Source organism: Dermacentor andersoni, chromosome 9 (genome assembly GCF_023375885.2).
Source record: "Dermacentor andersoni chromosome 9, qqDerAnde1_hic_scaffold, whole genome shotgun sequence".
Classification (NCBI taxonomy): Eukaryota; Metazoa; Arthropoda; class Arachnida; order Ixodida; family Ixodidae; genus Dermacentor; species Dermacentor andersoni.
The window spans coordinates 28148903-28172223 of record NC_092822.1 but is presented as its reverse complement, the minus strand read 5'-3'; the positions used below and the strand labels follow the sequence as shown (position 1 = coordinate 28172223).

Sequence of the window (23321 nt, the reverse complement as noted above, 5' to 3'; positions counted from 1 at the left end):
CCGCCGAAACGCAGCGCCGATTCGAGAGAGAGAGTGACTCACTCACCTCCCGCGGGTTGAAGGCATCCTCGTCGGAGAGACCGAGACTCCTCATGTGTTTCAAGTAGGCCGTCGTGATGGGGACGCTGAAGTCGAGATCGGCCGCCGTCACGGACGCGATTCGCGCGCCTACCGCGCGCGCCGCGGCGGCGCTGGCGTCGCTGCCGGCGGCGCCCCCTGGCGACGATGACGCGGAACTCGCCGGCGAAGCAGTGGCGCCACCGGCGCTCACAGAAGTGACGTCACGGCACGGGCTGCCGCTTCCGGTTCGACAGCTGGCGCCGCCGGCGCTGTTGCCGTTGGCTGCGCCGTTGCTCTGGTAACCGGAGGACGCCGTCTCAGCTGTCGTCGTCGGAGGCGGCGCCGCGGGCGTTGCGACGCCGCTGCTGAGGGCGGGAGAGTCGGCGTTCGCTGCAGCTGTGACGGGCGCGATGGCGCTCAGCGCACCGTTGGTGAGGTGCATCCTCTTCTGGCAGTCGGAGCAGGACATCAGGAAGTGCGTGACCGCTTCGCGGGGCAGGAAGGCGTAGAGCTCCGCGATCTGCGGTCCGAAGAAAGGGGCAGAGAACACTCTCTGAGACGAGAAACGTGTGTGACACGACTGCGAGATATCTTAGACTTCTGTTTACGGAACGTCGGAAAACCGGACTGGTAGTGACTCCTCGTGAAAATTTGTGCAACCAGAAAGTGTTAGAAACATTTTTGTTTTTGATTTTATTGTGATTAGTGGGTGTTCTCCACTAATCTCTAATATAAATTTAGTAGAAATCAGTGGTGTTTGTTCTCACCGAAAGGAGTCGCACATCATTACACCAGCATGCAAGTTTAACATGGTCTTAGCAATCAATCTTAGTTTCCTGTGCTGAAGTTAAACGCAATTTAAGAAGATGGCAGCACCGGCGCTTTGCGTCTCTGGATTCCAGGTACACCGTAAATTGCCACAGTTAACGAAGAGGCTCCAACTATTCATTAACAAGAAAGAAACACGGACATCCGCGACATGTAAGAGTTGCAGTGAAAAAGAGGCCATGAACTTAGCTTGTAACTGGATCGGCGTCAGGTATCTGTGCCAGTCTGGCATGAAGCTTCCACCTAAATCATTCTCTAAATTTAAGGTGGGAGCATGGCGAATTGCTCCCGAAGGTTATATATCGACGGAGCCGTACAATTCTGGATTTATTTATTTACTCATTTACTTATTTAATTATTTATGCATATTGTCCTCAGGGCATTTTAAGGCATTAAACGAGGAAATAGGTTACACAGCGCATCAGGAAAATTACAACAAAAATGGGAGGAACAAGAAAAAAATCCGGAGTACAAGGTTAAAATACATGAAACATTGGCAAGAATAGAAAGACTAAAGAAAAAATAAAATATTAGTAAGATATAATGTCATATACGAGTAAATTCAACTGCAGTCTGAAGTAATGTTGGTTGCTGCATGCTGAAAGGAGGAATTATCCCAGATGGAAACAATGTACGCGGGAAGGTGATTCCACTCTAGTAACGTCCGGAGGAGGAATGCCTGGAAAATGCACTAGCGATTCAAGACCGCGCATAATCTTATCAGGGTGATCGATGCGACCGGACAAACACGGAGCGGAGTACAAATAAATACATCACCCACAATGCTGAACAGTCAAAACTTTTTATGAGATAATGTTAAACGAGGAATTTTTGCATCGAATCGCAAGAGATGAAAGGAGAAATACTGCTTTCATAGCTGTTATGTTGGCAGCATTGTTAAAGAAGCCGCATTTTCAACCGAAAGGCGAAGCATCGATTGCGATAGCAAATTAGTGGACAGCTATATGAAGTAAGGACAGTAGCTTTATCGGCCGTATGAACTTGTAAACATAGGCGCACTAGCGAAATTAAGAAGCACGGGGTCACGCGCGCACAAGCAAACATGAACACATCTGACTCGACGACCGCGGAAACTCGCTCTCAAAACGCTGGCGTGAGGAAACGCGGCAGCGGCAGCGAGCGAAGTGACATTCGTGCTGTTCTATCGCTTCAACGAAAAGTGAGCGCCGAGAACACACAGTATATGATGCCGCGTGGGAGGCTGCGAGCGTGGATATTATCCGTTGTACAAGCTCATGTGCGGAGGAGAAGGTAAAGAGACGGAAAAACAGTGGAGGCTAGTCAATGTAAAGACCAGCTGGCCAGCACGTAACGGGGGAAAGGCGGTAAAGAGAATTAAACGAGTTTCGTCGATGCAACTTGTTGGCAGTGCACGATATCTCTCGGCTACCGGGAACAACTTCGATACCGTAACGTGCAGGGAATGGACGCATCGGTTTTTTTCACGACTGTAGCTTGCACCGCCAAATTATAGTACCAACCTTGCACACGATTAAGAAGGCGAACATCACTGAAGCCAAGGAAGTCATAGATCTGCAAGTTGTTGAAAGGCAGCTTTTACTTCGGTGCCCCTGCATCATCATGTATGACGTGATGGTCAAATAAACTTATTATTATTATTATTATTATTATTATTATTAGATGCATATAGTTTGTTTAGAATTCGTAACTACACCTAACTACACTAACTACACTCCCAAAACTCTCGAATGCCTCAAGTAGCTAATACAGCCTCGTGCTAACAAGTGCTCGGCAGCCTACAGATTCAATGCTTTGAACACAGCGCACTAGAGGAGAAGGAAACGTAGACGAAGCGTCGACGAGGGCGACTTACCGCCTTGTAGGTCCTCTTCTGTCCGGCGTGCTTTCCCCCTCGGCCGTCCATCTCGACGTGGACGCCGTAGATGATCTCGAAGAAGTTCTCCACCACCGCGACTCGTTTGTACACCGTCGTCTCGCCATCGCCGCCCTTCTGCGAAACGAGCAAGAGAGAGAAAGAGAGATACAAACTCTTAATGAAATGTGCATATCTTCAAGGGCGTGCCTATGGAGCGCTGACACGATAATCTGCACAAGATCTGAGAGGGAGGGGATGAAACGTCATTAAAGGACAGGAAACACTAAAAATGTATACGTTTAAATTTGACAATAAAGGTTTAGTTTGTCCGTATAGGCATTTTTTAAATTTTGTTTTACACGTAGAAAAATGGCAAGGTATGCCTCTTTGAGGTCGGCTATCCCAACTCGGGCGCCGCCATCTTGGAAAAGTGGCGCCATCTAGTACCTGACTGGGCTCCGCGGCTATGCTGCAATGTGAGGCTGGCTACAGCGAGGGAAGACCCTTTCGCCGGTCTGCGCAGTGGTGTTTTCTTGCCTAATTTTTCTTTATTTTCTTGTCGTGCGTAGGTTGTGTTGTCAAGAGTGGTTATTAAAGTGTATGTCGGTCCTCATCACGAGGTCTAGCCCTGCAAATGCTGCCGTTTAGTAGGGCATCCGCTCCACTACGAATATTTTTGTCGCAGAATGCTGCCATGGCGGTTGTCTAGCAATAAAAGAAAATAAACGCGCGGATTGTTGGAAAGCTAGGTTTCGTTAACCGCGACATCAGAAAATTCGGATTCCGTATGCACTCGCACAATTCCATATACTGTTTTTCAGACACCTGCTCTGCTTCGTACGATAAATAAGTGCTCCATGTTGAGTAAAGATGCGACCGAAGTGTTGGGTCGTTAATTATTCACCTTTCACAAGCATGAAGTACGTACTACTATGTTTGCCGTCAATGTCTTTCCTAGCTAGTCCATGCGGTCAGAGCGACAAAATTTTATTGGACACTCTCTGTTGTAATTCACAGGCTATCGGAGACGTGAACAGCAGCAGCAGCAGAGCTGCTAGAAATATCTTGCGAATGTTTTGTCATCATCATCAGCTTAGCTTATGTCGATTTCAAGACGGAGGCCCGCCTCCGTAATTAGAAAGCCTCATGTGTCGACTGCCTCCGTCATATATACCTGCAAGTTTCTTAATCTCATCATATCGACTAATCCCCAGCCGTCCACGACAACGCTTTCCATCCCTTGACACGCAAGTCCACCACAGAACAAAAGATGTGAAAATAAGAGAAACCGCAGACATGGTCTGTATAGACATCGTTCAGCAAAAATAGTAAAATAAGCACGAATGTCGTATTAATAAATTAAGCCTGGATCAGAACACTCAGTGTTGGCAAAGTTGCCAGAAAAAACATTACAAACGGCAATCAATCAAATAAAATGAATTCGAAAGGCACTCCCCGAGGAAGTCATGTGGGACACATCTCAGGTGTGTATAGGAGGGGCAGGATCATGAACCTAGTACGTCTTCTATTGTGTCCTTAGGATCTAACTGCTGATCCGTTAGGAGCACGACTACAGTAAACGTTGCACACGTTTTTCGTTGGTGCGCGCAACATTACGATGACACGGGTGCTTTGAAGAATGCCAAACTTTCGCCCGAAAGTCTAAAGCAATGAGAGCGTTCACCGTTCCTTAGGCGCTGCTTCAATTACATCATGATGACAGAGCAGCTCGCGTGATTCGCGTCGTTACTCGACTGCCGGTCGGAAACAGACAATCCGCGCGAGTCTGTAGAAGGTCCCGCAGCAAGCTTCTTGATTGCTCCTACTCTCTGCCAACTCTTTAATTAATTTGCGCGAGGGCACTGCTGACATCTCACAGCAATCTTTTTTTCATTGTAATACATTTCTCTCTAGCTGTCTCTCTCCTCTCAGCAACACCGCGCAATAATAGGCTCCACCGTGCACGACGCGAAGCGGCAACTTTCCCCCCTTTTATTGTTGTTCCCCAAAACTTCCCCAAAGGACCTCGCGCCAACCAAGCTTCTCCCCACTGATTGTTCTTCGAACACAACACTCGCGCACCACCGCCAGTGTGCCGACGGCAGCGCGCGACAACCTCCAAGAGAAAAGAAAAGTTGCGCGGGCAAGGGAGGGCTTTCCTTTTAATCGATGCCACCAGGGGGTGCAGCGTTCGCCTCCTCTTCCCCGACAACGCCTCAACCAAGAGGCACGCAGAGCCATCGAAACGCCGAGACGCTTCCCCTGCTTCCCTCACCGCAGGGAAAGTGGGCGAGCAAGCAGCCTATACTCTTTATTTAGCTAGGCAGCTTGCCTGCCGTGCACCGCCGTTGTCAAGCCCCTCCCCCCCCTCCTTCCGACCCTTCGCAAACTTCCCGGGCGTCCCGCTTCTCTTTTTTTTTTTTTTTGCCCCCTCGACTCGACTCAACGCCAACCACCTTCCACTCCACACCACGGTGCTCTCTCTACGACGTCCAGAACTTCCCGACGCGAAAACCACTTCCTCCCGAATCACGCGAGCTTGCGCCCTTCCATCCATTCCTCCCCTTTCAACCCCGCAGAAGCGCAACCAAGAAGGGAGGTGAGAGGAGGAACCGGGGAAAGCCCGCGCCGACTTCAGCCGGGCTGCGCTACGGCTCTCCCTCCCCCGTTCCCGCTTCTTCTCCGAGGCTCTTCATCGACTTCCAAACTTTGGCCGCAGCCACCGGCTCTGTCGTTCCCGGCGCTGGTTGTAGAGTACTCCTCGTAGCGTGTGTGTGCGTGCGTGCGTGTTTGCTCGGCCCGGCGAAGCGCTGTTTCGCGGAACCTGGCTGCGCCCCGCACAGGTCTCGGCGCACGCGACGCTCAAGCGGAGCTGAGCTCCACAGCTTTTCCATCCTTTCCTGGCACTCCCTTTGCCCCCCGTCCGCTTGCACTTCCCCCCTCAGGCTTTCCCTACAACCTTTACGCGCCTCCCCTGATTCACCGGGTTCCTTTATTTTCGCGCTATTCTTTCGCGGGGAAAGAAGCAGTACCGGGGAGCACACGCAAGCGAGAGAACGCTGGTGCAAGTCGGGAAGGGAAAGGGAGTGACGATGGGGAGACCATCTTGACTCGCACACCCACCCTCCTCGTGCCCTTGGGCACAGAGAGATATGCTTCCGCGCCTCCGGCACGAAAGCGTCAAGTACTGTCGCTGCTAGCTGAATTGGACTGCGTTGTCTATTAGCTCGTAAGCCCACGTGCTTTCCCTTCTTCAAGCAGTGGGGAACAAAGTTTTCAGAGAGGGGTAGGAAACTGCCAGCCAATAAAACTAGTTATGTTCTCTTGAGACTGACTGTACAGTCAAGCCTCGATTTAGCGAAATTCGCGATGTAACGAACTATTTTCATTTCCCGATCCTAGTTGCATTAAAAACCGTGTATTTTATTCGCGATTTAGCGAAGTCATTTTCTGACAGGGTTTCGATTTAACGACGTTTTCGGCCATTTTAGCATGTACTTGGGAGCCTGTATGGCTAGTAAATCTAGCAAAAGACTATAGAAATGTCGGCCGAGGCAAAAGTTACTTCAAGTGTCCTTCGGCATGAAAAGTTTGCGCGGCAAAAACGCCATCAAAGCGCGCGCGCAGGGATGCGGTAGGCAGGAAACACCACTGAGCCATTTGTCGCGTCGGTAAACAACTTGCTGAGGCCGCGGGGCACGCTGCATCTCGCAGCGCTCGGAGAAACCCAAGAACTGACGATTCCTTCTGCGCAATTAAGGGAGATGGGGAGGGAGTGAACGCGTGGTAACGTGAACAAGCACGTGATCGGGAGCATGGGAGTGGGGTGGGGGGGGGGGGAACAGGAACGCGGCACCATCTGGCTTCTTCTCCTATCCCGCGCGTCAATGCACGGGACACGCGCCTTATCAATTGGAAGCAATCACACCGTTGCAAGTGCAAAGCCCGATCCGAGGCGTAGATTGCCTTGATGCACACTGGATTCCCGCGCGTCTAGTGGTGGCGGTCGCGTAATCTCAAGTTTCCGAGACAACGCTACGAAGCGTTCTCTCGCGTTGTGACAGCGAGTTCGTCGTCATCGAGTGAGATCTGATAAAGGTGGCGTGAGCGCGACTGACACCGATAAAGGTACGAACCTTGGTTCGTGTAGTTTCATCTTTGCTATTGCCATCACTGCTTTGCCTTTCTGGCGAAACTGCGACCTTTCCTCTCTTTCTTTTTTGTTTTTTGCTCAGGACGATGATTCGTACCTTTTTACCCTTTTGTTTTTAAATTATGGGCGCTCGCTGCGGGCACTAATCGCGGTCAGCGATGGCGTCCAAGATTTACGGCGCCGCACGACTCGCAACACACGCCAATCGCGGACGCGGTGAACCGCGTCGATGCACTGGTCTCGGCGCCATCTGGGCCGGACGCGCTGGCTCTCATAACTGCGCTATTACGGCTCGACCTTCTTGAAATTCATTTCTTTTAGTGCTTGGTAACAAGATACTATCGACCAGGCATGTTCTAGGAATTTGTGAAGTTGCTTTCAGTGCTGAAACCGGAAAACGTCGAAATAACGAAATTCGCCAATTAGCGAAGTTTTTCGGTGCAAGTATAACTTCGTTATATCGAGGTTCGACTGTATTACGCGTTCACTTATATTTATTTAGAATTATTACGGAAGTGACTACGCAAAAGAAACTTAGTGGAACTGCACGAAAGTCATTTAAGCGCATTCTTCACCGTGCGCTTTCAGAAAATTCACTCTGATTAATTTAGACCACTGTGCCACTGCAGACGACAAAGAGCAACCGTATAGTGCGAATGCCACGTACGCACGCACGCCCCCCCCCCCCCGCACACACACGCACATACGCACACACACAAACACACAGACACAATGAGACTGCCATTGTGCGAACGTGAGAGATAGGGCACCTGATGCTGGTAAATCACTCTTCCTGCGATCGTCCCATTCTAAAAAAAAAATGTGGCGTTACAAAATTCACAGCGAATGAGAATCAAATCACTTGTAGTAGCCGGCAGGGAAAGAAAGATTGAAAAAGGGTAAAAAAGGTACACAAGGAAACACCTGCACCGCGATAAACATTTTTTTTTCTCTCACTCGGCGTAGGCACGCCTGTACCGCGCGCGTGAGCTAGTACCGAGATTAACGTCAAGCACCCGCTCACACTTCGGTACGTACGAGAAAAAGAGATTGTGATCCCGGGCATAAAAGGGGGCTGGAGAGGAGGGAGTGAGTCGGGCCGTTAATGAGCGCCAACTTGAAACCTCCCTACACAGATTCGATTGCCACCTTGTGCTTAATTTCTTTTTCTTTGGCGCTCGTCTATTTTCGCCAAACGGGGCCGCCAAGTCATGTCGAGAGTGGCGGCAGGGCAATAAAGAAACGAAGCAATGCATAGCACGGAGGTCGCATGCGAAAAACGGAAACACGCAAGCGTCTACGCGTGCACGCATAACTATGTAGGCAAGAACGCACAGACATCGAAAGAGAGAGAAATAGGTCGTGCAGTAAAGCTGATCACGTGCTTACTTACCCCAAGCGAAGGGTAGCAAACCGGACGCTGGTCTGGTTTGCCTCCCTGCCTTTGCTATCATTGCTTTCTCTCTCTCTCTCTCTCTAATCACATGCAGATGCGTGGGTGAAAGTGCCTCCAGCGACGATATAAGGAAAGGAAGGCAGTGAAGATTGACGCGGAGAAGAAGAGAGAGAGAAAGAGAGAGAGAAGCGGAGAAAGGAAAGAGAAGCGTGGAAACCACGATAACAAGGGAACGCCGACGCTACGGTAAGTCAGCCCAGGAGAGGAGGAGCGAGTCGGAAGCGAGAAAAGCAAACAGCCTGGCGAGGCGCGTAATCTCAGGTATAGGGAAGAAGGCGGTGGGGATGCAGGCGCCGAGGCAAGGCCGCGCGCCGCAGAGTTGACGGGAAGAACGAGCTGCGTTGGGAAAACGGAAGAGTGAGGAGGGGCGAGCGAGGGGAAACGGGGACGGCGAAAGGCGGCGGGAGTGTAGGCCGAGACGTCGCAGCGCTGTACTTGATGGGACGACGTCGACGACGCGCAGGAGACCGGGGAGCGGCGCAACAGGCAAGCGGCACCCCACAGCGCCGGAACGATGGGGAAGTGCGGGTCAGGAGGTGAGAGAGAGCGCGAGAGAGAGAACTGCACTCCGAGACGTCAACTCTTCTCGCCCTCTTATCCTCTGGTTTCCACCTCACCCATGTTCTGCTTGTAAAACTATGCACAACTTCGAGGGAGGGCGAGAGATGGTAATGCAAGCAGAAGGAAGTGAAGCTAAGCCAAGAACAAAGAGATGCAGAGAGGGAGCAGAGAAGGAAACACAGTCAGCCAGTGTAGAGAACGGCTGGCTACCCTGTGCTGGGCTACGGGTAGAGGGAATGACAGGCGATAGGAGATCCGATCTAAAGAAGAAAAGCAACGGGAAGTACTATATACAAAAGTCGGTTGAGGAAGAACACAGGAGCGAATGGAGTGGCGAGGGTGAATGGAAGGAGAGACGGCGTTTGAGATGATCGCGGGTGAAGAAGGCTGAACGCAGGAGGAACAACGAAAGGCTGAGAGACGTCAATTTACGAAGCGAAGCAACGACGCAGCTCAAGGGATAAGGGCTGGAGGGGGGGAGGGGGTATAAGCGCGGGAACACAGAACGACGGAAGAAAGAGGGAAGCTCCGGGGATGGCGTTGCTGAAACGGGAAACAGCAGAAAAAGCACTAGGCAGAAGCGCGGGAAGTTGGCCAACTCATTGTTATGGACGAGGGTGACTGCAGCAGCAGCAGCTCCGAGCTGCGTTGTCTCTTGCACCTACAGGGGTCGTGCGCGCGCACTGAACGAAAAGTTTGCGGATCAGAAAAGCAGGGAACGAGACAATGGGGAGACAAGGGGGATCGCTAAATACCGGCGAATAGTTAAGGGCGCAGAACAATGGCTAGAGTAGAGGAAACAACAACGAAGTTTACGAACAACGGAACTGTGTGGTAAAAGAGCGAGGGGGACCGCCATTACGCAATAACGTGTTTGTTGGTCGGGTACTTTTAGGTAAGAGCGCAACGCTATGGAGGGGCAGTGTTACAGGAAGCAATTGCGCACAGCAGTGTGCGTGTATCGGCCAAATCCTAAATGTTGGGAGTTTTATTAATTTGATGTAGAGGTGAATTGTGCGCTACGAAGATGAGCATTTAGACTGCACTATCTATCTATCTATCTATCTATCTATCTATCTATCTATCTATCTATCTATCTATCTATCTATCTATCTATCTATCTATCTATCTATCTATCTATCTATCTATCTATCTATCTATCTATCTATCTATCTATCTATCTATCTATCTATCTATCTATCTATCTATCTATCTATCTATCTATCTATCTATCTATCTATCTATCTATCTATCTATCTATCTATCTATCTATCTATCTATCTATCTATCTATCTATCTATCTATCTATCTATCTATCTATCTATCTATCTATCTATCTATCTATCTATCTATCTATCTATCTATCTATCTATCTATCTATCTATCTATCTATCTATCTATCTATCTATCTATCTATCTATCTATCTATCTATCTATCTATCTATCTATCTATCTATCTATCTATCTATCTATCTATCTATCTATCTATCTATCTATCTATCTATCTATCTATCTATCTATCTATCTATCTATCTATCTATCTATCTATCTATCTATCTATCTATCTATCTATCTATCTATCTATCTATCTATCTATCTATCTATCTATCTATCTATCTATCTATCTATCTATCTATCTATCTATCTATCTATCTATCTATCTATCTATCTATCTATCTATCTATCTATCTATCTATCTATCTATCTATCTATCTATCTATCTATCTATCACCGTCGCGAGGGGACGTCTGGCGATCCCAGGCGAAGCGCAATAAATGTTTTTCTTCGCAGCGTAAGCAAGCTGGCCAAAAATAAGTACAGCCCACGTGAGGGTGTTCGACGAGTGTAATACATTGAAATCATTCCACGTTGCGCGGTAACGTCGGAAGAAAGTTTTTTTTTTCGTGATACCGCGGCTCTAGGTCTTACTGTTTTCTTTTGTCGGGTGTACTTTCATAGCGCGCGCGCATTGAACAGCAAGCACATGGTTGAAATCCCGCGGTAAGCAAAGCAAAATGCATATGTTTCCAGTGAAATGCCAACTTAATCTCAATTAAGCTTATTTATTAACAACAACACATCTGGCAACGAGCCCACGTAACCAGATTCACAGACCGCGCTGTTCTGCTGTACGAGTCGTTCGAATTTGCCGCGAGTAGAGTCGATAAACTCTCTCTCTCTCTCTCTCACTCTCGTCGGCAGCTGTCGCGCCATCTGCTCACGACTCGAAAAACTGCGGTAGTTCTGGCGCTCGCCAATAGAGGGCAGCAGCGCCAACGCAGCGATTACGCAGCGAGGCTTGACATTTCTGACGGCAGCGCGCGCTCCGTGCGCGGGGCATGAGAGAGCTGCGCCGTTCGTCCGTGGTGTAGCGTGGGAAAGCTGCACGACGCAAGCGATGTGTCTAACGATACAAGGTACAAACGCGGGAGCAATTGCGCTCCTGTACTGAGGAACACTTGTGAGACACGACGAACGTGGATTCGAAAGGTCGCGTTAGAATGTAGTGCGCCTTGGAAACGGCAACGGCTGTTTGGAGTATTACACATGTGAGAGTAAGATGTCTACGTTCTCATCGATAATTTCACGTTTTCTGCCACATTACTCCCCTACCCCCGCCACTCTTTTTCTTAATACTTGCGAAGTTGGTTAATTAATCTTGATTATTTATGAAGTTACGCAGAATACAGACAAATCGCGTGACGCGATTGGGATGGTTTTAAACATTAGCGAAGTCAACCTGTACACACATGCGCGAGTAACAAATATATATATATATATATATATATATATATATAGATATATATATATATATATATGCACGAGAGAAGCCGGGAAACCGAGGGGCTTGATTTCTCCTAATCATGATCATATGAAGCCGACGGACAATGGAGCCAAGAAAGCATAGGGGAAGTTAGATGTGGTTGAAATTGAAATGGTGTGTGTGTGTGTGTGTGTGTGTGTATATATATATATATATATATATATATATATATATATATATATATATATATATATATATATATATATGCACGAGAGAAGCCGGGAAACCGAGGGGCTTGATTTCTCCTAATCATGATCATATGAAGCCGACGGACAATGGAGCCAAGAAAGCATAGGGGAAGTTAGATGTGGTTGAAATTGAAATGGTGTGTGTGTGTGTGTGTGTGTGTGTGTGTGTGTGTGTGTGTGTGTGTGTGTGTGTGTGTGTGTGTGTGTGTGTGTGTGTGTGTGTGTGTGTGTGTGTGTGTGTGTGTGTGTGTGTGTGTGTGACGCGAAAGTATTTGAACACCTTGCTCCAGTCAAGCTTTCTTCACACCCTCATCAAAAGCACATGCGTGGTTGTCTCAAGTGTATCTTCCTTAATCTACGCAGATGAGCTACTTTTTCATATCCGGTGCAAGGCTTGAAACTACAACTGCGGTTCAGATTCATCATCATCATGGTCATCACCATCATTATCATCACCCTTTAAGTGAAAAACGTCTACAGTCCACATCCCTTCAGAAAGGGCACAACATCTACTTGGCTAACGGGATACAGGAAAGGCGCAAAAGCGGAACACTGGAGGGCAGAGAAATAGGGAAGCCGCTTGGAAAAGCGTACTCAGGCAGCCAAAGCGGAGTCGCCATCTGGTGGGATGAAACTCAACATGCGCCGGTGCAGTTGCGTCGCCCTCCCAAGTTTTCACGGTAGATGGCAGGACGAGTTCGTTCTCCCTAAGTTCTCCCCTCTTACCTGCGGGTCGTTTGTTTACTGTTATGTTTATTTACCTATGTTTTGTGCTTGTGAGCTTTCTTTCCTTTTTTCCTTTTCTTTTTTTTTCATGGCTAGGGCGTGCAATTGACATGCCTGTCCGTTGCAAAGGGTGAAGCCGCATTGCATCATCATAATCATAATCATCATCATCATAAGGTAGAGTTCGGCTACAGTGAACTAGAAGGCTCTGGGTCACTATAGTTCGGTCTTCATGACTTATTCTGGAGACGCTGGACGCTAACAACATGGGGATTCGCATCGCTTTCGGAACGTCTAGAGAACTACCGCATCATTTAATACGACAGATGGGGATGAAGAAAGGAAGACAGGGACGAGCGTATTCTAATAAATTGATTTTATTTTTCGAAAAGAAGATCACACCTAAATACCATACAGATCTGCAGAGCACATCTCTGGATTCCATCTAGGGCGCACACAACTATGACGTGACTTGTCCGGAAATTTACAGATACGTGGAAAGTAGCAACATTTCTTTATCTCACGTAGCAATAGATGGGTGACTCGCGCAATCTACGTTTTGCTGTGAAATGTAAAAAAAAAAAAAGAACTTCCGCGATTTCTCTTGATGTTTTGTTACAATGCTTGAATAGAATGGTATAGTCTTGTCGAAGCAGGGCTTATACAGACACTCGTTACAATGCAAAACCAAACGTGTGCTAGGACGTACATTTAAACGTGACAAACGTTCGCTTATCTTGTGTTCACCTGACCGTTTGTCTGACGTACACGTGTCCGCACTTCAAAGGGACCCTATAAATCACATTCTATAACGTTCAACTAACTGAAACTTCTGCCTTATAGTACAATAATTCTTAACTTCATCCTTCCCTTCAAATTTTTGTTTCAGCATGAAACAAACACTATGTTCTTTTTCGTTTTTCTCGAAAAAAAAAAAAAAACCTTTACTCCGCAGTTTCCTGCTACTTTATTAAAATTTGTTCGACAGGCTATGTACATAAGGAATTGTAGAATCTTTTGAATATTCTTCGTTCTGCTTTCTTTTCTCCTTAGTTCCTTTTGTTCTTTTGGCTTCTTCATTAGTGCACCACGCGAAGCCTGCAATGCTGTGAGTGGAGAGTCAGCATCCCTCAAACGGGCAACCTGTTAACTAATTGCCTCGTTCAAAGAGTGACAACACGATTTTAAAGAGGCAGACCGAAAGCAAGGAACCGCTTTACCCATTCCTGACAAGCCTAGAATGGTCAGAGGCGTAGCTCAGAAAATGCTTTCCAGGTCCAGGTGAGGAGGACCAGCAAATGTTATCTGGTTGAAAATATAACTTGACATCAAGGAGCTGTGACTTGTCAACAGGACTTCCGAAGTGAATTTCAGCCTTTTTGCCAAATGAGATAAACGTATCTAGCATCCTCTTCCTGAAAGCGTCCGACGTTAGAACCCAAAATTAAATAGTCGTCTACATAGCTATACACATTTGATACTACAACGCCTAAATCTCTGGCCAGTTCTCTGTCCACGCTACTCAGGTAAATGGTGCTAAGGACGGGGGCTACCTTCGAAGCAATGCACACACTTGTAATTTGTGTGAACGTCTCATCACAAAAGCCAGAGTGAGTGTCTAAGATTAAGCGAACACATGTCTCGTTTAAAAGGACGTCCTACCACACATTTGGCCTTGCATTGTAACGTGTGTATGTGCGTGTGTGTGTGTGTGTGCGTGCGTGTGCGTGTGCGTGTGTGTGTGTGTGTGTGTGTGTGTGTGTGTGTGTGTGTGTGTGTGTGTGTGTGTGTGTGTGTGTGTGCGTGTGTGCGTGCGTGCGTGCGTGCGTGCGTGCGTGCGTGTAAACTCTGCTTCAACAGGACTATACCATTCTCTTCAAGCATTGTAACAAAACATCGAGGGGTAATCACGGATTTTTTTTTACATTTCACAGCAAAAAGAAGATTGTACGAGTCACCCATTCATTGCGATGTTAGATAAAGAAATGTTCCTACTTTCCACGCATCTGTGAATTTCCGGGCAAGTCTTGTGACAGCTGTGTACGCGCTAGATGGAACCCTGAGATGCGTTGCGCAATACGGTATGGTATTTAAGCCTGACATTTCAACAACTAAAAAAAAAAAGAGAACCAGTTTTTAGAGAGCGCTCGTCCTTTGTGTCTCTTTCTTCGTCCCCGTCTGTTTGCGCAAAGTTTCACGATGAATCAGTTCCAACCTAGCCAGCTCGCAGTGATGCTTTAGGCAATCGAACCTACGACCCCGTTCGGGGAACGTTATACCTGCTGAGTCACCGCGGTGGATGACTAAGTTTGTGTGCGATTGAAGTGGCAGCTGCAGTGTTTGCGACAAAAAAAAAAAAGCAATACAGGTATTTTTCGGTAACGCAACAATAACAATATTGAGTAGAGGTGCTTTATAAGTAATATTTTTCATCGGATCGAATGCTAGCATTTGAGGAGAAGCAAATAATGCTTCGAAAGTAGAACAGAACGCATTATTAAAATAAAGCAACCCAGAAACGGATTGACAGCGCCAGAGTGCCTCAAAACTGGATATCGTTCCGCGCACGTGATGGTATGAAAATGAAAACGACGCGATCGAACGGAATTACGCTTACGTTTACACCAATGCAAGACTGAAGACGACTTCAGATATTACCTAGAAGAGGAAGTACAACGCTGTCCACATTGGTAATGCCAAATGGTCAGCACCACCCAAGGAACGAGAGCTTTCATGAACAGGAAAATACAACAACACGGGCAGCTAGAATTAATTTCTAATTAGTTTGCTTAATCCCCAGAATATATCACAGAGAGAAAACAATACAGAAAAGAAAATGAAGTGGTGTACATCCTTATCAATGTCGCATTAAACTGGTCGTTCCACAGAGCTGTTCGAGCGTCCTATGAACGGTCGAAAACAACAATGAAACCGTAGTTTACAAACAAAGGACTTTAGTATCGTTATTCTGACTTTGTTAGTGACTACAGGAACATGCTCATTGTAGCCACGAAGCTTAGCTGCTCTGTTTGACAATTTCTGAGGCTTCTCAGGAGTACGTGGAAACAAACAACCAGTCGAACATGCCATTAGTGAACTGTTCCCTCAGTAAAGCAACGACGGCTTACAGGCGATAATCCCGTACGTATTGACGACGTTATCCAGGTGAGACATCCTACGAGCGGCCACTTGAAGCAGCGAGCAAGAAAGCCCACCACTTGCACGAACCTTTCCGCTTCCACGAATAGTAACGATACCATCGATTCGGCAGTAATCGCATCAGAGAATAAAGCAGAAAGGACGTCAGATTTCTGAACGCACATCCTCACGTTTCTGGCCTGTTCCGTTCTTCACGGGCAAGTCTGCTGAAAGGTGGGCCGAGGTGTGCAGAATTGCGTAAGCGACAACCTTTACTCAGCAGCTCGCGCACGTTGGGAGTTACCAAGGCAACCAGATTTTTGTCGTTTTTGTGTGCGTTGTACAGCTCCTATAGCCTGCCCTTACCCGTCGACCCGACTAACAGCGATAACTGCACTCGATGAGTGAGAGTCGGCGTTATCGTTATCTTTGGCGAGTGTGCGCGGTCCGCCCAGAGAGTGGTTTAGGGAAGCGCCTGGCATGAACCGGAAGCACTCTGGCGAGGACCGAGAGAGACAGCAATTGAGTGTTGTCCGCAGCTTGCATAAAATCGCTGAAAGAAAGTTCCCGTTGCATAACTCATTCATCCGGGCGAGTGGCGACTCTTTGTGATGAACGAGAAGAAAGGAAACCGAGGGCCCGATCTTTATGAGTCATATCATAAGAAGCCAACAAGCAAAGATACCAAGGACAGCACGGGGGAAATTACATGTACTTATAATTACGTGTACTATAAGTACTTATAAGTGTGCAGGAAATGGAACAGTGAACAGTGACGCGTCGCAGTACTTTACTGCGTGTGAAACTGTCGGTGCAGCCTAAAGCGAAGCTTCCTCGCGATTCGTGAGTCTTGCGATGCACGTGTAGTCTCGGAGTGCTAATTTGCCGATGGGACATTCACGACCACAAGCGCTTTCTACTCCGCAACCCGCTAGGTCACCTAGACTCCACCCTTGTTGACGAAAATTCTTGTACCGGCGTCCCATGCGCGGCAAGCTCAGAAAGCGGCACGTGTATTGCCGCAGTTCTTGAAGTCGGCAGACTCTGGTGGACTCTTGATGGAGCGGCAGCCATTATTTCTTTTCACGCTTTAACCTCGTTCCTCACCGTGCAGGGTAGCAAACCGGACATGCGCCACCTTGTAGCCCCCCCCCCCCCCCCTCCCCTTCCAGACCTCTTAGCCTCTCCTTCGTTTTTTTTTTTTGTTTTCCTGCTTCATCTCATTCACGGAGCTAGAAGGAGTAAGATGCGCTACGATTCCGCCGAACATGCTTGTGCCTTAAGTTCGGCCTCACCTTTAAAAGAAGCATATGAAGGAAAAGCTCGATTCGCAGGAAAGAAAAGAGTGGGGCGAAAATAACTGCGAGTTTTACCATTCTTGGTTTAAAACTGATACCCGCAATGCCAATTCGTGCTCTCTAAGTAACGAGAAAACAAACGCATATTTCAATTTTATGAAACGTCCGCAATAGCATGCCGTGCGCAGAATTGGCTCGTGGACGGAAGGACGGATTGATTGATTGATTGATTGATTGATTGATTGATTGATTGATTGATCGATGGATCGATCGATCGATGGATCGATTGATTATTTGATTGATTGATTGATATTGAAGGAGCCCTGAACCACAAATTATGCAAGTTGGTTTTATTCCACGTTTGCTTACTACACTACTTGGGGATGCCCCAGTGCAGGGGAAAGAGCCCAAACCAGAGCACTGGATATATTAATTTGCTTCGGAAATTAGTCTCCGCGCCAATGGCAGCGTAACACGTCAACAAATTTTGGCGGCGGATTGACGCTAAGGCTCGTGACTTATGCTGCTCGTTTTGATTGATTGGACATGGAAAATATATAGCGCATGTTTATACTATACATACAACAATGTCTTTAAAATACAAAGTAGAAAACGTATTTCATGCTTTTTAATGCTACGAAAAGGGCCCACATTTGCGCAAGGCCAATTAACTTAGTTTGCAACTGACACAAGGTGAACTGTCCAACCACGTACACGCGACATATAATGCAAAAATTACCCCTAGCGCCTCACACGTAGGTATCAACGGTGTGTAAAGTTCATTCTGCATATTTTTGACAGGCATCCGATTGATATTCATAAAATTTATATGTGTGCCAGGAAGTGCCTTTGCAGGCGGCTTAGCTAGATGGCGCCACGATACCAACCGAGGCCACGAAGGGAAGGCTGCAACGGGAAGAAACTTCTGGTACCATGGAATGTAAGCCGCGTTTTGATTGAAAGCAGCATAAGCCTTCGCTGGGCGAGTGAAATGCGAAAGGGTATGTCTCTTTCTGCCGCCTGATTTTATTTGGAATTTGTAAGTTGAATAGCCCTTGTTTGGGCGCGTCAATATTTTTTTTCTTTCACTTCTGGATAAAACAAGAAACGCGCCGTGATGTAGCAATCGGCGGGTATAGAACGATCGCAACGCCCCTTTATCTAGGCTGAGCCTGTCGGTTGGCTATCCTGCGCTGGGAAAGGGTAGCAGATGATCAGGAGAAACGTTTACAGTAAGCACGAACGCACAGCGCAATACAGTGTTCATCGATGAGTTCAAAACAAGCGGTGATATAGGCTGGCGAATCTCAAGAAACTCAAGAAACGGTCGTCGCAGAGGTTGCCATTGTGCCAGTCCTTTAAAGCTAGCAGATCGTTGCGCTCTACACAAGCAAACAAACAAAAATCAAATTAAAGACCTGACTGACGCCCGCAAGAGTAGGACAAGTAAGTTTTCTTCGCCGTTATACCCTTGTTTTTACTAATGAATAAAGAAATAGACCTACAGCAACCAACGTTTAAGGCGCATATGCTATATTTTGAAACACAGCAGAACGTCGATAGACACCCGGGCGTTACAAAATCAGAGGCGCGATTAACAATACGAACACGAAACAAAGATAAGCGACGAAGCAAGCACCGAAGGCGTCACCTTGAAGGTGCTGTTAACTCTGCTCTGCCGTTCACGAACTGTTCGCTAATAGCTGCATAAAGTACTCCCTCCTCTTCGAGGGCGAAAGAAGGAATCGTTTTCGGCGCTCCTTTAATGTATGTTTCACCGACAGCGCAAGCAATCAAGGGAGCCGCGAACTTAGAACGGATTGTTTCCGTACAACCAATGACGCAAAAATAAACAGAAAAAGGAAATGGGTGGGGAGGTGGGGTGATGATAGTGTTTAACAGCGCCGCTCGATGGCGCCACTTGTCCTTATGCGTGCTGATGCATATTTTTTTCATCCGCCTGGTCCAGCATGAACGGGGTACGGAGGGGGGGCCTGTTGAAAGTTTCATCGAGCGCGTGTCGTACCTAATGGAGCTCGCTTCTTTCCGTAATTCTCAATTATTCTCCTCACGTGAAGGCGCTTGGCGGAGGATTGCAAAAGTGGTGGTGGTGCGAAGTAAATATTCGGCGGTCGCGCAGAAGTGTCGGATCCGCTTGACGCAGCAAGGGAATGCAAGAGGGGGGGGGGGGGGGCGGTTCGAGTCACTCCATTGAAGATTGCAAGATGACTCGCATTCGACGCCGTGTCATCAACGAATCGTTTACCCGCGCCGTAAAAATGAAGAAAGAAATGAAGTAAGTAAGTAAGTAAGTAAGTAAGTAAGTAAGTAAGTAAGTAAGGAAGGAAGGAAGGAGGGAAGGAAGAAAGAAAGAAGGAAAAAAGAAAGAGTAAAAGGGGGTAAAGAAAGAGAGGATACGTACGGTCTCCTCTCTGGGAAATGGCTGCGCGAACTTGAGGGGTCATGTTTCAACTGGTATGCAATTCGTTCCGTAGTCACCACATTCGATGACTGTCGTACATATACAAAGCTCGAACAGTCCTACATAATTTCGGTTCATAATGCTTATTATATATATATATATATATTCGATAGGTCGCTAAGTTTTCTTATTCTTACAAGCGAAAAGGGGTGTGCAGGACGATAGAGACGCGGCATGGATGGAGCGATCAACATTGATCGAATGAGAGAAGCCTCAGCTTGGAGCCAACGGTTGGACAAGGACACTTCGTGATGACCAAGAGAAGTTGAAATGTCCTGTCTTGATGACAGCAGGTTCCCTGAAGACAAGTGCCCATGAAGGAGGCCCAGGGATCTGTCCATAATTTACGTAATGTAGTATGTAGGTTGGCGATTACGTCAGTGAGTCAGCGATTGACATGACTCTGACGGAACTTGTCTCGACCTGTGCCCTGAAGAAGACAAGCGCTTTCGTCTAAGTTGACTCCAGGTTGAGGCTTGCCTTTTTCGTATGCTGCTGGTCAATTCTTGTAAGCTATTTTCTCTCTTTCTCTTTCTATCTCACTTCGTATAAGTGCCCCTATCTGGGGCCTAGAAGCGGTATTAGGAAATTATTGTTTCTTTTTCTTCTTTAATTTTTAATTCGCTATGTTTTTTTCATTCACTGGCAGGACGCCACGCCTACGTTATCGGCGGTATCGGGACACTCGTTGCGATGGATGGCAATAAAACGGAATCGGCGGGAAAAAAAATTATCAGATAATACGGCACTTACTCCCACTTCGTTCCAGCAGTTACTTCACTCACTCACTCACTCACTCACTCACTCACTCACTCACTCACTCACTCACTCACTCACTCACTCACTCACTCACTCACTCACTCACTCACTCACTCACTCACTCACTCCACTCACTCACTCACTCACTCACTCACTCACTCACTCACTCACTCACTCACTCACTCACTCACTCACTCACTCACTCACTCTGTCCCACATCCGCATTTATTTCCCTTATTCATTCATTGCGTATACCGAAGAAGATACACGCTCAGCCAAGAAAAAGCACGCGCACTCCAAAGCCGCGTTACCAACGCAACGCAATTAGAAGCCCGAGCTGGGTACATTTCGGCTAAGCCTCCACTGTTTCGTCGTCCACGTTGTGTCTGCCTGCGCCTACGATATGTTCTGCGAACATTCATTCATTCATTCATTCATTCATTCATTCATTCATTCATTCATTCATTCATTCATTCATTCATTCATTCATTCATTCGCTCGTTCATTCGTTGGTCAGCGTTCGATCCCTGGCTCAGTCCGACGACAGCCGCGAGGCGCAGTCCTCACTCGTACAGGAAACGTGCACGGCCCGTATCCTGCTGGCGTCGACGCCGCGGAGCCGTCCCGCAGCAGTCGCCCGAACGCGCCACAGCGGGTCACGACGCAGCAGTATACAGAGCCGCAACGGGCGCGCTGGCACAGCTGCGCGCGCGGGACAGCCGCTGTAAGCGAGTATAACGGGGCGAAAAGAGAAAAAGAAAGAAACAAAACAAAAAGAAAGGGAAAACAGCGCATACCGCAGCGACGCGGCCACAAGCCGACGCAAACTGCAGGCCCGTGCGAAGGACGCGAGCGAAGCCTTCGATTTGGCCTACAGCTTTGAGGCGCACCAAAGCGAAACACTAATTCAGTTTAGAAATGCGTTTGCGCGTATTGACGTTTCAGTTGAAGTTTATTTTTTGTTTGTTTCTATCACAGAAACGGGAGCAAGAGCAAAAGGGCTGACAAAGGCCCCCTGCCCCTGTTGGCATTCAGCAATGCGGTACCTGGTTTGAACTCAGTGTAGAAGCACGTCGGTCATCTCATCAAATCAATGTAACAAAACAACGTGGAAGTAACCATCATGCTACACGCAAAAGAAAGATAAAAGGAGACACCGGCTAACTTCCACTAGCAGGCCGCTTCAAATGCAGTACACTAGGCCCTTCTCGCTTTCCCAGTGGAAGGTAGCCATCCGTATGGTTTAAGCTACCTTCCTTTTTCGTATTTTTTTCTTTCTAACTCTGTCTCTCTTTGGGTTTGAACGGTAGACGTTGCCTTCCCCTTTGTCCCAACTTGGAGATCGGCGTCTTAGTAACGACGTCCTACCGGGACTTTTAACCAGACTCTAAATCGAGTTACGGGGGAGGGGGGGGGGGGGGGGGCATGCGTTGCTCTCACCCCAACAAGGAGCTCGCCCATCCCGGCTATACGGCAGGTTCCTCGTATTTCTTGACATACTCTCTCATCGTCTTCACCCCTCGAAACAATCTTTCTCTTTCCTCTCCTTACCCTCCTCCTCAGAGTAGTAGTCTAGATAAGTGTACTCCAAGGCGCCGTCTACGCCGTTCATTATTTCCTCTATTTCTCACTCATGTGTGTCTCTTTCTCTAGTGAGCCGCCGTATTCAACCAACTGTCGTAGGTGCGATCGCTGTAGAGGTAAAACGAAGCGGCTGAGAAGTTCAAGAATGCAGTTTTCGCATGACTTTTTTCCATTGCTCACGTGAAACACGTACTTTGCAGTGACAACCAACACTATGAATAACTATAAGCACTGCCTACAACCAACTCTGCTCAGTCGCTGTGAAACGGGCATGGCACGTTAGAAATTGCCTAGTTGCCAAAGCCCGCCGTGTGTATGATAGGCGATGAACTTACAGGTGCATATCAGGGCGTTAGCTTACCCACGGAGATAAAACACGTAGCAATTTTACAGTCGCTAATGAAACCGTATTATCGTGACATGATCTTTTGTATATAAGGATGATACTTGTAACGCGCCTTTTTGTGCGTACGATTTAATTTCATATTTTCCATATTTGTGGACGTCTTGCATTCTGAAGAATCTTTATGTAGTGGTACGCATTGCTTCGTCGAAAGCTGTATGCTTAATGATGTGGCCACTTTACCTCTCTGCCTGCGTTCCTGTTTCGATTACTTGGAAGAATGTTATCAAATGTCATAACTATCCCAGAACTATGCATCCAAATGCATTTTCCACAATTTCTGCAGTGTAATTAAAAAAAATACAGCTAGCTTGATAACTCACTCACTTATACACTCACTCAGTCACTACCTCCCTCGCTCACTTACTCGCTTACTCACTTAGTTATACATTCACTCACTCACTCGCTCACTCACTCACTTATACACTCCCTCACTGATTCACTCACTAACTGCTCCCTCACTCACTCAATTATATACTCACGTATACACACGCTCGCTCACTCACTTATGCACTCACTCACTCACTCACTCACTCACTCACTCACTCACTCACTCACTCACTCACTCACTCACTCACTCACTCACTCACTCACTCACTCACTCACTCACTCACTCACTCACTCACACGCGCGAATCCACTCACTCGGTATGTGAGGAGGTGGACGAGCACACGAGCCAGCTCAGCACGGGCGTATGCGGCATTCGGCGACGAGGACTCCTCTCCGGCGCTTCGCGCGCGCGATAGAGAAGAGGCACAGCCGCAGCAGCAGCAGCAGCGGTTCAACGAGGCCGAAGCTGCGCCCGCACGCCTTTCCTCCTTTCCCTCGCGCCCCCTGTTTCCCGGGAAGCTCAGCTGGACCGACGCGGACACAGCGCTCGAGTGCGCGCTGCCTAAACGCCAAAACGAGCGCGCGGGCCCAGAGCGACCGACGCCAACGGGCAAATGGCGTGGACAAGCGAAAATAGAAAAAAAAGCTTTAGGCAGCGGTTCAAGTGCACGCT

The 23321-nt window shown here is 47.7% G+C and overlaps 1 protein-coding gene and 1 long non-coding RNA gene across 6 annotated transcripts in view; one reads left to right on the top strand and one right to left on the bottom strand.

Moving 5' to 3' along the window:
* LOC126527364 (nucleolar protein 4-like) overlaps positions 1-23321 on the bottom strand; it is a 139917-nt gene that overhangs the window by 51547 nt on the left and 65049 nt on the right. For all 4 annotated transcript variants that reach the window (XM_050175167.3, XM_055068692.2, XM_050175168.3 and 1 more), the window contains exons 3-4: positions 2744-2881; positions 47-580 (exon numbers count right to left, since the gene is read on the bottom strand). In XM_050175167.3, the coding sequence (XP_050031124.1) occupies positions 47-580; positions 2744-2881 (672 nt within the window). The remainder of the gene's footprint in view (positions 1-46; positions 581-2743; positions 2882-23321) is intronic.
* LOC129383808 (uncharacterized) overlaps positions 1-23321 on the top strand; it is a 50190-nt gene that overhangs the window by 22271 nt on the left and 4598 nt on the right. The window contains exon 1 of one of the 2 annotated variants that reach the window (XR_008611685.2): positions 8396-8541. The exons of the other annotated variant lie outside the window; for it this stretch is intronic. This is a non-coding gene — a long non-coding RNA (uncharacterized lncRNA). Of the gene's footprint in view, positions 1-8395; positions 8542-23321 lie in introns of those variants that run through there. 2 annotated transcript variants of the gene reach the window in all.